Below are 15491 nucleotides of genomic sequence, written 5' to 3'. Positions count from 1 at the left end.
ATCTTTATTCTTGTCAGGCCTTTGGGCCTGCAAATTGATACTTAATTTTTCAGCGCTTTTTCATCTGTTTCATATTTATCAAAACTGCATGGGCCTGCAGAGGACTTGGTGGGCTGGCGTTCGATTTTTTTATTTGCACTTCCGAGCCATGTTCTGTCAGTTCAAAAGCTTAGCTTCATTTCATACACGAATTAAATTCGATTGTCATAAAACTTTTTACAGTAAGATAACCCTCCAACTACATTTGTCATTCTGAGAAAAACAAACAGAAAAGCAGATTGAAGTGTATGCTGTATACAATTACACAACCAAAGAATCAATATAACGAAGTGTTCAAGAAATATCAAGATGAGAAAGAAACTCCAGCCATCCACTTGCCCCAATCCCAGTATACAAAATGTACCGTACATATTAGATGCCGCAAGCCCCAGGCTTGGACATTAGGTAACAGCATCCATGATCATATCAGCCTGAGTCTCTTCCATCTTTCCCTGGTGTGAGTAGTAGTTCTCCTTGGTCTCCTCGAAGGACTTGCAGACGCTAACTAAACCCTGGAAGATATTAGACGGGTGTATCTCTTTCCCTTCTGCGGGAATACTCACATTGTCCTTGCTATCGCAGCACATGGGCGAATATCCATGTCCGTGGCAGGTTGCCGGTGCTTCCCGTTCAGCCATCTTCTTGCCTGTGCGGTATTAGTGATCAGCACAAAATTAGACGAGCTGTATGTAGCTGGCCCTCGAAGTAAATAAATCAAATAGATCATTGATACGTACACTGGAAAGATATAGCTGAGCTGAGCTGCAGTCCGCCGACCATGGGAACCAGTTCGCCAAGCGGCTGGATAACACTGTGCCCTGTTTCCTGGACGGACATGCAGCAGGACTTGTACTTGCCCTTTGGGCATGTGTATGCCTCGAATGGGTTGGGCGATGGGGTAGGCGAAGCTGAGGCCGAGGCGGAAGCGGAGGCGGAAGAAGGGGAGATGAGAGCCTTGGACATTGAGGGGGTTGGGGATGGCTTTTCGTGCGCAACCGGGATGGCCGTGACGGCTAGGATCATCGTGAGACCGGTGAAGATGGTGGTGAGATACATTGTTGCGGTGGTTTTGCTGGATGGATGTTGTTTATATGGTAGGGAACGACTTGAGGTCGGGAGTCCACGCCGTGTGGCTAGGACTTGGATATCGGAGGGCGTGATGCAGGCAATTAAAGAGTGTTTTGGCCCCCAGATTGAGACCGAAATGAATGACTGGAGCTGGGCCTGGTTGTTGCTGGGTTGTCGGATGGGTGTCCGACGGGTCGATGGAGGAGGGAAAGAGGTTTGGCGCTGGCTTTCGACCTTGAAACTAAAGTTGCCAGCCTCTCAGCATGGCAACAGGGCCATTGCATTTCCTGTTTCTTTTCTTCTCCCTTGGGCACTTCTGGTTGGCTGGTTGGTGGATCCTGGGATTCCAGGGGTTTCATCCCTCGTGTGGAAAGGCACTCTGTGGCCTTGATTCGCTACCCTAATAAATCATTTGGAATGTGCACCATTGGGACTTGGCTTCACTGGTTCTTCTGGCTGGTCAGTTTCTGGTATGTGGACTAAAATCATTTGGTTGTTGATCAACAAACCTTATACGAACAAAGCATGTTCACAACCTAAGTTGCAGAGCAATTCTAATGCATTGAACTCGTACAGATTGCCGCCAACCTTGGAAGTGACTCTATTATACGATTTCATTTCATCAAGCGTCTATGTTCACCCCCTTTTAAGGGTTGTTTGCTAGGTGAAATACGATCCTCAAGAAGTATGCAAGGGATGTCCTTGGAACACGAGAGCAGTTCACCTCGAGAAGATATCTGGCTGGCTTGATCGAAGTTTAATATCAAATAGAGGGAAACAACAGTAGGAGAAGAGATGATAAGATAGGTAATAGGCCTAGTAAATTAGATCCAAACTCCCATCACACCTAGGTAGATGGTGGGTTTTCTTTTCCAAAACAAAGCTCAAACATATACCAAACTGCTTCATTTCCTCTGGAAGTCGTTTTGCTTGGACAAGAAATCATTTAGATTAAATTGCCTCGAAATCTTCAACTGAGACAGAACAATATATTAACTCGTCCTATTCACAGTGAAGCCACAAATAATGTAAATATATAGCACGCCAACCAATAATCTACGATCTACGCACTACGCTAATACGACACCTTAATCTTCACAAAGGAAATTATCCGAGCGTACTCACAACAAACAACCCAAAAAAAACATGTGCTCAGATTTTGCGCATAATGGTACAGGTCATCAATTGCCAACATGGCTTAGTCCACAGCGGACTGTCATCATATCATAACAGGGTATCGGTGTCCTTCTCCTGAGGGACAGCCAGTGTCCTCGACTCAGGAAATATGTTGGTGTTGAAGCATCAAAAAAGGAAAGAAAAAAACGCCCGCTCGCTGGTGAAATATAAAAATACAGGTGGTGTAACAGGTTGATGTTCCTCCACAGAAGGACATCAGCAGAAATTTTGGTCACGTAGCTGTGACCCAGCACATGAAGATCAAAGTGGACGTGAATAATATCGTTTGTAGGCTGCTCTCGAGTCAGATAACACCAAAACAGTCACAAGTGACAAGGCCAAATGAATGACAAGAAGAAAAAAGTCGGGGGCAACGAGTCAGGACATCAAGTGTCCTGCTCTATTTGAGTATGCTGTGTTTGGGGTTGTGGGAAATGGATCCGATGATTCTAGTCCAAGGGTCCTGGGCGCAATACACGCAGTTAAAACACGCGTGATCCGGCCCTGAGTACCCAAAAACCAGGCCAACAGAGATAGGAAGCTAAGGCTCAATCGGTATCCTGAAAATGCTGATGCAAGTAGAAAGATGAAGTGGGTAAAAGGGGTGAAAGGAAAGGAACATTTCACGATGACCCGACATAAATCAAGGCCACCGGAAATCAAACTCGCTGTATCGCTCAATGCAGGCACGCTCTCCCGCGCGAATAATAAACTCCGCAGATATATCTGCAATTGGGACAAAGGCGAAATATTTGACGATGGTTCAATGGAAACATTCTCGCCAATGCCATAGCATATCATGCAAACATCGAAAAGATATCGTCATGACGCTGTGCCACGGTTACGATAACCAACCGCTGAGATGATTGTTAGTTCGAACATAGAACAGACTAGATCAAATCAGACATACTTTTGGCATGAGACACACCTTAGTATGTAGCGGATTCGTTATCAGCCATGTCACGGCTGCTGACCTTAGAACCGGCCAGGTGAGCAGCATTGCTGACGGATGATGTGGGTCCGTGGGCATTGCGAGACATGTTGGAACTAGTAGAGGTGCTACTGCGACCACTCTGGCCGCTGCTTTGACTGCTGCGATGAGAGTCATCGGTGTCAACGAAAGAAGACATTTGACGCTGAGTGTACTGCAGCATCGAGCGGTTGTAGTCCTCCAGGGAAGCACGAGCAGGATCCAGCGACCGGTAGGGGTCAACATGGATCTCACTGTTCGGGATATCCACACCTCCCGAGTTCGTTGGGAACATGGACTCCACGTTGTCAGTGGGCTGCTGCATTTGAGTGGCTTGAGTCATGGTGGATGATGTCTGGTGTGGGAATGCAAGTTAGCTTGTGACATGTCTATGCATCGAATAGCGCCATTGTGAGAGAGCTGGATTCATGATGGTATCTCGATAGGTTGTCATGTCTGTCCGAAAGGATGTGGACTGGTGAAATGCGATCGCCGAATGAGGGCTTTTGTCGCAGGCTTGTCGTTCTGTCGGGACACTGTCTCAGGTATACCAAGAGCTTACCTTTTGGAAAAGAGATCGATATGAGCTAGTTGGTTTGAGCCGTGAGAAAACAGAAGTCACGAATGATAGATAATGATGATGGTGAAAACACACAAGTGGTTGGATGAGTGTTATAAGCTGTGTGGGAGGATCAACTGTAAGAGGCAATAATACTGAAACTTGAAAAGATGTTATGGAGCAAATTCAGGTAGGTTAGAGTGGAAACAATTGAATCAGCTTCTGCGAGCAAGGGTATATATAAGACAATTATGGTTCCACAAGGGAGAATGAAATCAGAACCGGAGGATGATCATACATGGCAAAAGCACCCGATCTTGGTCACTATGATAGGCCAACAATGGGCTTAATTTCTCCTGAGAGCGCCATGGGAATAGATACTCAGGACAGATCCACCGATTACACTGAGCGGAGTACGGTGACATCATTGGCTGAAGGGGGGAGGGAAAGGGAGTAAGAGAACAATTTCTCCTAGGCGACATCATAAGAAGCATCACAGCCCCCAGACCTCAGTAACACTGTGAATATTGTCCTGTTGGTAAATCATTGTCCTAGAGCGGTGGGGTTGTATCATCATCCGAAGACGTTATGAAATAACTAATCTCCACAGGCTCACGGAGAGTGGTTCATGTCCGAATTGATATTATCAGTCGATCCACCGGGCCATAGGTCAAAGTGATCCGATGAGGTCACTGGGGAATGCAGATGGACCACTGGAACGTCGGAGGCGTTCTGAGATCAGCATAGCCATAGTCCGGCCCCCTGCAGATCTTCGCCTGACGTTTTTAGGACGAATCATAATTGGGATTTCATGAACCTTTTGGCCTTCTGAACGGCGAGGCCCATCTTGCATTCTGCATCGCATTAGGATAGGTCGTCTTTCGGTCAGCCGGAACATAAAGTGGGCATCCCCGGTGGAGTACACCCATCGATATGGCAGACTACGCTGTTGTCTCGGGCCAGGATACAATTACGAGGCCTGGATGGATCAATTTCGGATCCAATAGCAATATGGGAGTGCATATCAAATAGACATCTACTGTGTGACCATTGAAAGTACTGCGTCTGCGGCGCGGGAAAAAATGGGTGGAAAAAAGTGAAAAAGGTAAAACAAGAGGATGTTACTGAGGCTCGGGATGGAGCCCTCGACGTCATATCGTGAGGCATCGGGGCGATCCGAGCATCAAATTGGTTGTGTATGCTTTGAATAACGGTAACGCGCTGCAGGAACGCATATACTGTTGAACTTTACATTATTATAAGAAATCTAGAAATCAAATTGATTCCCAAATTGAATAAAAATTGTGGAACTTCTCGGTGGAGAAAATGAGCTAAAAGGGTGAAATCTGAAGCCACAGCGGATACATGGTTTCATTGGCTCCAGAAACACCCAAAATGGACGGGTTCTGCCTGAGGTGTAGATGGCACATGACGTCAAGGAGCCCTTGCTCGCTCAATCTATCTCTTTTGTACAATCCTGTACTGTGTATATTGACTTGCTGCATACTTTAGATGTTCAATATACAATACTTAAGTATAGTCGAAGACATGAGTACAGTGTCTTGTATGTTTATTATAGATATGAAAATACTGCCCGATAATGTGTACAATATGTATACACTACCACCTACCATGTGGAGTTTCAGGGACCACACAATGTACGTGGTTTCAGTTCTATTACCCAGATAAGATGATTTATTGGAACCTGAGGAATCCAGTGGCACGGGCGTTTGCATGATTTTCGAGGTTACTAGATCCGCTTTTGCCATGTATGAACCCTGGATGAAGGTTGACGCCAGCGGGGGAGGCAAAATCCCCCAAGATCGGCATGATATTCGCTATATCGATCATCGTCCATCTCCTCAGTATGAAGGACTCTGACGATGTGATAATGCGTGTGCTGACATTAATTAGGGCGAGGTCGAAATTCGCATCCAGCATATTGACTTTGCAACGAGGAATGTTTCATTTGGGGCCAGCACAACGTAAGACGCTTTGCATCAAACGCATCATATGTAAATTCATAAGTCTAAATTTTGAGACAGATCCTGATTTGGAAAAGTAAGAGCAATCAACCTAAATTGTATGATGTATGGTCTACCAGATTGCACGAAAGATATTGGTCTAGATTAATTGTATCCTAAGCATCGTCATATCCCAACGGTCAACGTACATTCATGTACAATATTTGTAGGTATATTGGAGATAATTGAGGGCTATGATGCTCATGTGATATCAGAGCTAGTCAAATCCTGCACGATGTCGTAGGTAAAAAGAAATTTGTTTTGTGGAGCAAAACCCCCCTTACAAATGGGCCTTCGAACCATCCCAAGGGTCCGATCCCTCTTATATGACAGCATATCATGTATCCAACTGCCGTGGCTTGAGCTTTGATGCGATAGACGCCGTACCGCAACGTGCTTGTGGATCATATGCCTAGCAGCGTATCCATGGCAATCATCCCGGTCCACCTTTCATTACTGTTCATTGTGCCTCGTTAACCCTAAACACCTATGAGTCCACAGAGTTACGACCAGTCTTAAAATACCCGACTATCCCCAATGAAACAAAAAAGTACGGCTCGTCAATCGATTGAATTGGTTTGTTTTTCTCGTGTGTTAAATGCCGGGATGGATTCTAGTCAGCCATTAGCGATTCTGATCAAAAGAGAATGAAGACACCGAGCATATGAGGTCACCATAAGCCTCGAGAATTGCACAGTCTAAAACGGAGCAACACAGGCCATCTCCGATCTCTTTCACGTCATATGTCTTGTGTTTTTTCTCCTTTCTTTATCAAATCTTTTCAGAACTATGTTGACGTTGTATACTGTACAACACATCTCCACCAAAAAAAGTAGTAGCATTGTCTCGGTATCTGCCCGTGCGCCCACCGTATAGCGTCGGACCATTCTATCCGAATAGCCAAAAAAAACCTGTTTTGGACCAGATGTCAACCTCAATAGACTCTAAATGCTCCATAGCTCGACAGAAACATGCGCTAGCTGTCGAACTAGTGTTTGTGCTTTCTTCTGGCATCGTATTCAGAGGCGCAATCGTTGAATTGACGCAGGTCAGCATTCATCAATATGCGTCTTCGCGGTCGTTCACCTCTACTCTCTGATCTGGACTCATGGACACACACACACACCTTCGACCTCTCAAAGTGGCCTTCTCAAACTTTCAAATAAAAACCTGTTCTCGGTCAGATTTTGCTTCAACTGACCTCATCTGGACAGTGAATATGCGCTAGTTAGCTCTCACCGATTCATTGAGACTAAGGGTTTCCCACTATTCTCACATCATAGCTGGAGGCGACAACGTCAAATTGATGCAAGAATGCGTGCCGGTATTCATCAATGCAAGCCATCCCCTCCCCTCGTCGGCCTAGGCTCAAGGATGAACACATCTTGCTCCTAGTCGAGGCTTGCCTCGTACAAGAACCTGTTCTGCTCCTGCGAGCATCGAGTACATCGTATGCACCGCCCCTACCCAGTTTAGGGTGAGCTCATCGCCATCTTTCGATGGTCTAGACTCACTGATAGACAATGCCACAACCCAAAACGAGACATTCTTCCAACAGAAACCGGTTCTATCCTTGTATCCTTGTGGACAACAAGTAGGGACGATCCCCCGCTTCCCCGGCTACACTGGTGCTTCTTGTCATACAGCCTAGTTTTTGATGCTGAAAATCCTGATACCCGTCAGTGAATGACCCAGAAAAACTCATGTCATGGCTACCACAGCGAGCGCACGGAGCAGAAGCAAACTACGTCGTACAGTACAAACTTTCGATACTCCTCTCGCTCACTGGTTCCTGCCAATAAAAAAGGGACAAACAATCAGGGGTATTGGCAGTCGGACAGATGTGAACGTTGATGTCATATCGAGTATATTTCCTGTTTTTGACCCAAAGACAGGCAGAACATCTAATTGAATTTGCAAAGACCCCAAGTAACATAGGCCAACACGCCACGCATAGAATGTAGTTAAATGCATCATATTATTTCTCATACTCATGCTCACATCAGACGTAACCTGTTTCAAAGTTAGTGAACATCCAAGGTGGAACAGCAAGGATATTCGCATTCAGGACTCGCCACACATGGTGTCAATGCTTTCATGCGTCCAAATTTTTTTGCAAAAACAGGGAAAATCTTGAAATAACCGCACATACCTTTCCGGGCACCTTGGAAGAAGAATCGCACAACAAAGACTTGGAGCGCGGCCATTGAAACCATCATCAAAGATTCAATGACACTGAAGTTGAAGATCCGACGCTCGGTACTCCGCACTGTGCTGAAGTTTCGGTTCTCACGGGTACGGAAGTACTTCTGGTTACGGGAGACGGTCGAAAGCTGAGCGGAGAGCTTGTAGATGGATTCCTCCAGGCTGGAGGTCTGTTCGGGGCTGGCACCCTGTCGGGAAGGAAGTTGAGCGCGTTGCTCGTTCTCGACCTGTGTGGGATCATCAGTAACCGATATCTTGAATTCATGTGGTAGGTGACCAGTAGTATACCGCGATCTCGAAGTCGACCATCTTCTCGGCGAAGGTGGACATCTCGTTGTTGAAGCAGAAGGTGTATTCGCCGATGCTCTGCGCTGTGAAGACGAAGTCGCCCTGACGTTCCTTTGTGCCATCCAGCACGATCTTGCCGCCCGGTGCGGTCACGGAGTAGTCGACATCGAAGGATCCGCCGGATTGCACCTGCGATTGACATTGTCAGCAGCGTTCATCATAAAGCTCCATATATTCGCAAAAATTGGAGATTATCCTGGACTAGATGTAGCATAGCCGGATAGTCAATTGGACTTACCGCGAAGTAGAAGGCCAACTTGGCGTTGCTTTGATCAACGTTTGTGAAAAAACATGCCTTTTCGTTGGCCTCGAGTCTGTAGGTCAAGGCGGTGGCGGTTACTGATGAGACCAAAGATGCCAGGCCGGCGAAAAGTGCGAACCGCATCGTGAGGATATACCGAATGTTCTTTGGGGATATGGTTGATATTCGCGTCAGGAGGTGGTTATGGCCAGCTTTGCCTTCCGCTGTTTGCAGTGTTTGCACCAAACAAACTTCCCCATGCATCTGCCTTTCATACTCCATGAAAGCTAGAGTACATCTATTGACATTTATTGATGCTTGCTGACATTTCATGACAATCCAGGAACAATTTGTACTTCCACAATATAGACTTGATTGCCTTCTACTTGGGCTGACTGGACAAAACAATAAGATAAACGAAAACAAGGCATGATCATCGCATCAGGCCGTCACTGCTCATGTACCGGATCACAGCATACAGCCCTCCGTCAACTCGTAACACCCCCAAGCGCCATAACTATAAAACTTGTTTACCGAATGGAAAATCCATCGCTCTTTCCCCAAAAGCTCCGGCTCTTGTTGGCATGATCAAGACCCAGGAAGTCATCGGCACCACTTGCTACATCGGACAATATATCACCTGAAAGCGTTTAGTACTTGTACATGAAGAATGAGAAAATGATTAGAAAGGTACTCACCATCTTCGAGATACTTAGGGCTGGAGAACGATGCCCGGGGAACCACAGCGAACTTGATCTTTTCAAAGCTCTTCCCCTTGATCTGTGTGCGGGCGGAAAGCCGCTTTTTGGTCTCTGCGAAGAGCTCTCCGGGCTTCACAACAAACTTGAAGGGGATTCCATGAGTGCGGTTGGGCTCGCGATCAAAGCTGTAAACGCTGATCACACGTTCATCGGCATTCATGTTCAGCTCTTCTGTCGGAATCTTCTCAGCGTAGAGCGTGGCATATTCGTTGATAGCAGCCACGCCCTGATCTTGCAGAAGTTCCTTGTAAACCTTTCCACTGTGAGTTTCAGCAACGCGAATTCGCTCGTCGCCCAGGTCTAACTTCTGCTGAATAGCAGAAATAAGGTCCACAACTGTACCGCTGCGAGAAACCAGGACTTCAATATTCTCCTAATGATTTATTAGTCAGCTGAACACTGCAGAAGGGAATGGCTTAAACTAACCTCTTTGCTCACACCATCTGGAAGCCATGTCACCTTGAAGCATTTCTTACTCTCAAAGTCACTCAAACTCATATCCAGAATCTCGTAGTACAAGGCATCTGACCGGTGCATGGTGTAACCGTAGGCACCGTACTGACCAGTGAGAATTTGAGCGAGATTCTGAGGAACAGTCCGCTTGAGGAAAGGCTTGGCCTTGCCAGTGCTTTGCATTACGGGTGCGAATCGAAGATGAGTCGCGTCCACCTTGAGATGCTCTCCGACCTTCTTTGCGAATTGGTCGTAGGTCATCTTGCGGCTAAGAGCCAAGGTAAACTCATCGCCTTCGTTGGCCTTGATCGGAGCGAATGTAACTTCCATGCGGTTCAGAAGGTAGTCGTAGAATTGGCGAGCATCGGTGTAGATTGCAGAAGCTGGCACCTCTGATTCCTTGACCGAACGTTGGAAGGTGATAATGTCGCCATCCTGGATCTCAGATTGTTGGAAAGTCTGCTTAGGCTTCATAACATCGATCATGTTGTGCTTAATCTCTTCAAAGAGCGTGAACTCTGTTCCAGCAGGCCAATCCATCTTGGAAAGGATGATTGGGGCCAGCTCACTCACTTTTTGACTCTTGCGAACATAAACAGAGCTGACACCAGTCAAAGTTTGGGCCACAATGTCAAAGCATTTCAGGAAAATGAGGATCGACTCGTTGTCAGGCCATGACGTAGGCTGTCCACTGGTAACGGCTGGTGCGACTTCCATCCACAGCCGGAAGATTTGACCCTTGGTGCCGAATTTGGTGTACGCATCCTCAAGAGTCATTGATTGATCGCGGATTACCTGATCAGGTCGGGTTGTCTTGTTTTGGCGGTTAACCATGACCCAGAATCGAATGGACTCTGCATTGAGACCCCGTTCTTCGGCGATGAGCTGCGCAAACTCGCTGACTTTCTTTGTCCGAAGGGTCTTGTACTGCTTGGGAAGTGCCGGATCTTCTGCAGGCAGGTCGGTGCTGGTCAAATCAAAGCCGTGGTGAGACTTGAATTCATCGTCGTTCAAAACACCAACATTCATGTAGAGATGAGCCTCTTCTCTCTCCTTCTTCCGACGCAACATCTCGGCACGATCCTCGGACAGACGCTGCTCAATGTGAGAGGGCACATCGTCCTTTGTGACCGGGAAAAATACATCGTCCTGTCTCGTCTTCCGTACATAAACCAACATGTAAGCGTTGTTTGTGCGAATTGCAGCACGGCCACCAGACCCATTTGTGCGTTGTTGGGAGTCGCCGTAATTCTCATCCAAAACCTCCTTGTCGGTTGCGCGGTTGACTCGGTCATCGTCGAAACGGTACCAGTGTCCATCCTTGGTCGGCTTCAGGAAGGCATAGTAATGTCCGGCATCAAGATTACCACTGTGGACGAGGACGCCGTGCAGTTGGTAAACCCACGACTCCGACATATCGGCGCCCTTTGAAAGATAAGGAGCAGCATCGAATTCCATGGGAAATGTGTGAAGATCGTTGACCTTGGCCATCATATCCAGGTTGAGGTCGTACTCGAATCGTTTGAGGTGAAGGTGCAGAACCGGAGGGAAGCTCTCGAAAATGACACCTTTCTTGGCGTCTTGCAGACCGTAAGGTGCCCCGGCTTCGTACTTGTTCTCGCCCTCCAGCGTCTCGACCTGAATGTAATCTTTAAAGCTGTCGTCCAAGGTCTTGTTGCCTCGGACATTGAGTTGGATGTCCCAGAAATCTTCCACGCGGGAAGACTCATAGTCGACATTGATGCAGGAAATGTATGTTTTAGTTTTTCCAACAAAGAGATCTGGCAGAACCTTTTCGGCAACAGTGCCCTTCATTTTGTGCTCCAAGCGTTCCATGAGCTTTCGTGAAAGCTCCTGTACATCTTGCTGTTCGAAGATCTGGCTAGATTGCCAGCCAAAGGATGCGGTGAGTTCGGTCGTTGAGACAGCAGATTCACTTGTTTGCAGGTTGTAGAACAGCCTTTGAAGAGCCCACGCACTGTTCTCGCGTGAGGCTTCCTGGTCAGTCGGTATTTGGTATACAGCCTAGAATGTAGGTCAGTTTGTTGATTTATAGAGGCATTCGAAGCATTCGAGATTATTCCATACCTTACGGAAGGCATTTGTGAAATAGAGGGACTGTAAAAGTGAATTGAGGTAGCAGGTAGCTCCTTGGTTCCTCAATCCCACCATACCAGTCTCCTTCTTTGAGTCGTAGCTAGGAATATTGTCAGCATCCCAGGAAGATCCAACCTAGGGGTACAAACAAACTTTTGGAAACTGTGCCATAGGACACCTGTGGGATCTTTCACCACACGGACATAGGCTGTAACAATGGCCTCATCATTTTGCACCAACGGAACGTTCTTGCCTTCCCAAGGATCGGTGAATAGGCCCTTGAGCTCGTAGAATCGAGTGAAGCCCCAATCTCCTTCCTCGGCGGTAAAACGGTGAGTTGCAACTAGAGTTCGAATTTAGCGCTCTGGTCACCTCTCTCATCGCCATTCGAAAAGCTTACCATGTGGGACGTAGATCGAAGGATCGTTCACATTCGACAGCACGAGGGCAAACTGCACGCAAGCATACCAGTTCGCCGGAGGTTCGCCTTCCCACGCATGTTCCAAGTAAAATGAGGCATGTTCGGCGTGATTTCCGTAGGGAAAAAAAAGGATGCGCCTATTCCAAAGTCAAAATCAATCCAGGCAAACAGCCTTCATGTACCAACCAAGGAAATCCACCACATTTGAAGACGGGACCGTGTGACTTGCGGTCCATCTTCCGCCAATCTGACAAACGCCATGTGCTGTAAGTTTCGGCTTCGGTTTCAAGGTCCGGGTTCTTGGGAAGGATCTTGGCCATCATCGCGGCGTCTATGTCGGAGTTTGTATTAGCATTCCTATATTATCCCACAAGCTAGTCCCAAGGTCGAGGGTGATCCCATTCAATCCCGCAGTCACTTTGTGTTAATCCGCAAGGCCACCCTCTCGCTTATAAGGCAACAAAGAACGTACGGTCATCTGCGTTCGTTGTGGACTCAGGCTCGGAGCCCGAGGGAGACACGACGACGACATCGGTCTTTTCGGTCGGATAGTCATAGTCGTCGACAAGCATGTCGTTCTCCGCGAGCTGTTTGCAAAGGTTAACGCAATGACGACACAGGCGAGGGGCACGGTCGGGGATTGTCTCTTACATTTTCCATCGCGGAAAGCGCCTTCCCTTCCAGACGGAAGGCGACAGTTATATTTTGTGAAGGTTTTTGTGGATTTTAAAGAAGAGTGAAGGATGCAAGGAAGTAGTAATACACAGTGGTGGTTGAGGATTCTTTCTGAACCAAAAGAATAATAAGGGCCGGAGCTTAGCGGTGGCGGAGCCTCTGCCCCGGCAGCAATTAGATCTGCCATTGGATTTGAAGAATCAGGTTTTTATGTACCTGAACACATAGTTATTTATTATGTATGGTTTTAGACCTCAATTTACTCTGAAATCTGTGAGCTTGTTAAATTATAAGCTCTTACTATAATTTATGGTCATTTGATAGACGTTGAAGGCCCTGTCGTGTAAAGGCGATAAATATATACGCATTTATCTTTAAAGGGTCTAATCTGATACGCTCACATATTGTAGCTATATCTCCCTATATAATATTACCTATATATATATAGATATCAAACCTACAATATTCGATAGATTTCCCCCTCAATTAACTATATCAACCCCCTCATATGATCTCTCCACAAACTGACCCCGAGTCCGTGCAGATACTTCATCCTCGGGACGTTGGGCAGATATATATGCATTAAATAAATCAAACAAATTCATTTCAAAATACGAGAATAGTGCTTCAACTTCACATCTAATCTTCTATTTTGAAAACACAAATCACAATAAACATCCAAAGAATGCATTAAAAAAAAAAAACAAAAGCAGCAAGTAGAAAAACAGTTCCATTCACATGCTTGACTCACCGCCCGCAACCCCAAACTCTAGAGATATCAACGCACTTCACCTGAATCTGCAAGTGAGCATCTACATGGTCTTTATATTTGAATGAGTGCATGAAGCACAATGAGGTCGAGTTATTCACCTCGAAACTGGAGATCTTTCCAGTATCTTCCCAAACGTCTCTATTCTGGAGCTCATAATCCCCCGCCCTGGAGGCCCGTTTCTGCAGTCGATGAGTATGACTCAAGTTGAAGCTATAAAATATGAGTGATGCTAACATTGGAACCTTAACAGATGGGTGGAGAGAGCTATTAGACCTATTAGTCTTCGCCAGTTGACCTTTTTTGGCCGTACCTTGACCGAACCACGCTTGATCAGCTCTGCCAATTACGTGCGGACTGAGCTCCCGACTCGGTAGGTGGAACTGCAGTATGTGGAACGAAGGATATCTCTGACTGTGATGGTTTCATAGGCTTGCGCACCGTCTGCGAGACATTCAACAGCTGCCCTATGTGGTGGTTGCTAACCCGCACCTCACCCTAGTATACGAATTGTACTACAAAGCGTTCGAGAAGGCCCGTGTGATCCCCGAGATCAGGAGTCTCGAAGACAATGATCGTTTTTGTGATATCCTCAAGGACATGCTGAAAGAGCATCTCGTGGTGATTCCAAATCTAGCGATGGGGGTGTTGGAGTGCCGGAATCTCGCTCCGGCAGATAAGATGGACCGGCTGATGAACACATTGCTGCGAGCGGTACGTGAACCCAGATCTGCACTTCTTTACCTTCTAACTAACATCGCTTCATCTATAGAGAATATCTCGCCGAGTTATCGCAGAACAACACCTCGCGCTGACCGAAACCTTCAACTCGCCATGGCATTTCCCCGATTCTCACGACCGGACCGACATGAATGCAGACTTTGTGGGAGAAGTGTTCCTCAAATGCAAGGCGAAGGAGGTGGTCGAGCGATGTGGGAAAGTCGCACAAGATCTGATGTCGAAGACCTCGGGGTCAAGTCAGATCCCCGCCATCACCGTCCAAGGCCATACAGATGCGACTTTCCCATATATTCTGAGTCACTTGGAATACATCATAGGAGAGCTTCTCCGCAACTCGGTACAAGCGGTTATGGAGAAGTACCAAGATTCGACTGAACCACCTCCACCCATCGAAGTGCTCGTGTGTGAAACCCCACAGCACGTGATAATGCGAATTTCCGATCAGGGAGGCGGAATCCCACGAGAGATCCTTCCTTATCTCTGGTCATTTAGCAAGGGTCCTCGCACGCAGACCCGGCTGGAAAATCTTGGACAGGTCCCCGCTATGGCGGCTACTATGCAAGAACTGCAGGTGTCACACGAGCGCAAATATGCTGATCGAGAATCGAATTTCCTGTCATACCATGAAGGATCCTTGGACACATTGACGTCACGACCGCCTAATCTTAGACTTGGAATGGGATTGCCCATGAGCCGAGTATATGCTGAATACTGGGCAGGTAGCCTAGAACTGCACAGTTTGGAAGGGTATGGAGTGGATGCATTCCTGCAGATTTCGAAGCTGGGCAATAAGAACGAGCAGGTAACTACTCGGGCAGCGATTGACGCAGTGTAGAGACAAACAAATGGAATGAGTTCCAAGTGTATCTCTCTACGTTGTACATGTCCAAGTTATCTGTGCGCAGTACTTTGTGTACTTCCCCAGCACCGCCACAGAGATGTGG

General features: G+C 46.9%; 4 protein-coding genes across 4 annotated transcripts; 1 reads left to right on the top strand and 3 right to left on the bottom strand.

Annotated features, from left to right (window-relative positions):
* Window positions 1–440: 440 nt before the first annotated feature.
* N7529_010744 (uncharacterized protein) lies at window positions 441–1095 on the bottom strand (the record flags this gene model as incomplete). Its single annotated transcript, XM_057246271.1, has 3 exons — window positions 441–551; window positions 603–685; window positions 777–1095. The coding sequence occupies 3 exons, from the start codon at window positions 1093–1095 to the stop codon at window positions 441–443; spliced, it is 513 nt and encodes a 170-aa protein (XP_057091620.1).
* A 2117-nt stretch (window positions 1096–3212) lies between these two features.
* On the bottom strand, window positions 3213–3596 carry N7529_010743 (uncharacterized protein; the record flags this gene model as incomplete). Its single annotated transcript, XM_057246270.1, has 1 exon — window positions 3213–3596. One exon carries the CDS (start codon window positions 3594–3596, stop codon window positions 3213–3215), a length of 384 nt encoding a protein of 127 aa, XP_057091619.1.
* A 4242-nt stretch (window positions 3597–7838) lies between these two features.
* N7529_010742 (uncharacterized protein) lies at window positions 7839–13022 on the bottom strand (the record flags this gene model as incomplete). Its single annotated transcript, XM_057246269.1, has 13 exons — window positions 7839–7849; window positions 7989–8268; window positions 8330–8518; window positions 8628–8928; window positions 9165–9270; window positions 9329–9764; window positions 9818–11869; window positions 11933–12041; window positions 12095–12284; window positions 12342–12499; window positions 12549–12693; window positions 12835–12949; window positions 13014–13022. 13 exons carry the CDS (start codon window positions 13020–13022, stop codon window positions 7839–7841), a joined length of 4101 nt encoding a protein of 1366 aa, XP_057091618.1.
* An 866-nt stretch (window positions 13023–13888) lies between these two features.
* Window positions 13889–15382, top strand: N7529_010741 (protein kinase PKP2; the record flags this gene model as incomplete). The annotated part of the gene is made up of 4 exons (XM_057246268.1): window positions 13889–14001; window positions 14060–14179; window positions 14238–14520; window positions 14579–15382. 4 exons carry the CDS (start codon window positions 13889–13891, stop codon window positions 15380–15382), a joined length of 1320 nt encoding a protein of 439 aa, XP_057091617.1.
* Between the last annotated feature and the right edge of the window lie 109 nt (window positions 15383–15491).

The sequence above is a fragment of the Penicillium soppii genome (genome assembly GCF_028829465.1).
Source record: "Penicillium soppii strain IBT 18220 chromosome Unknown utg000010l, whole genome shotgun sequence".
NCBI classification, from domain to species: Eukaryota; Fungi; Ascomycota; class Eurotiomycetes; order Eurotiales; family Aspergillaceae; genus Penicillium; species Penicillium soppii.
Note: the sequence above shows the minus strand (reverse complement) of the source record. Positions and strands in the feature narration are given on the sequence as shown.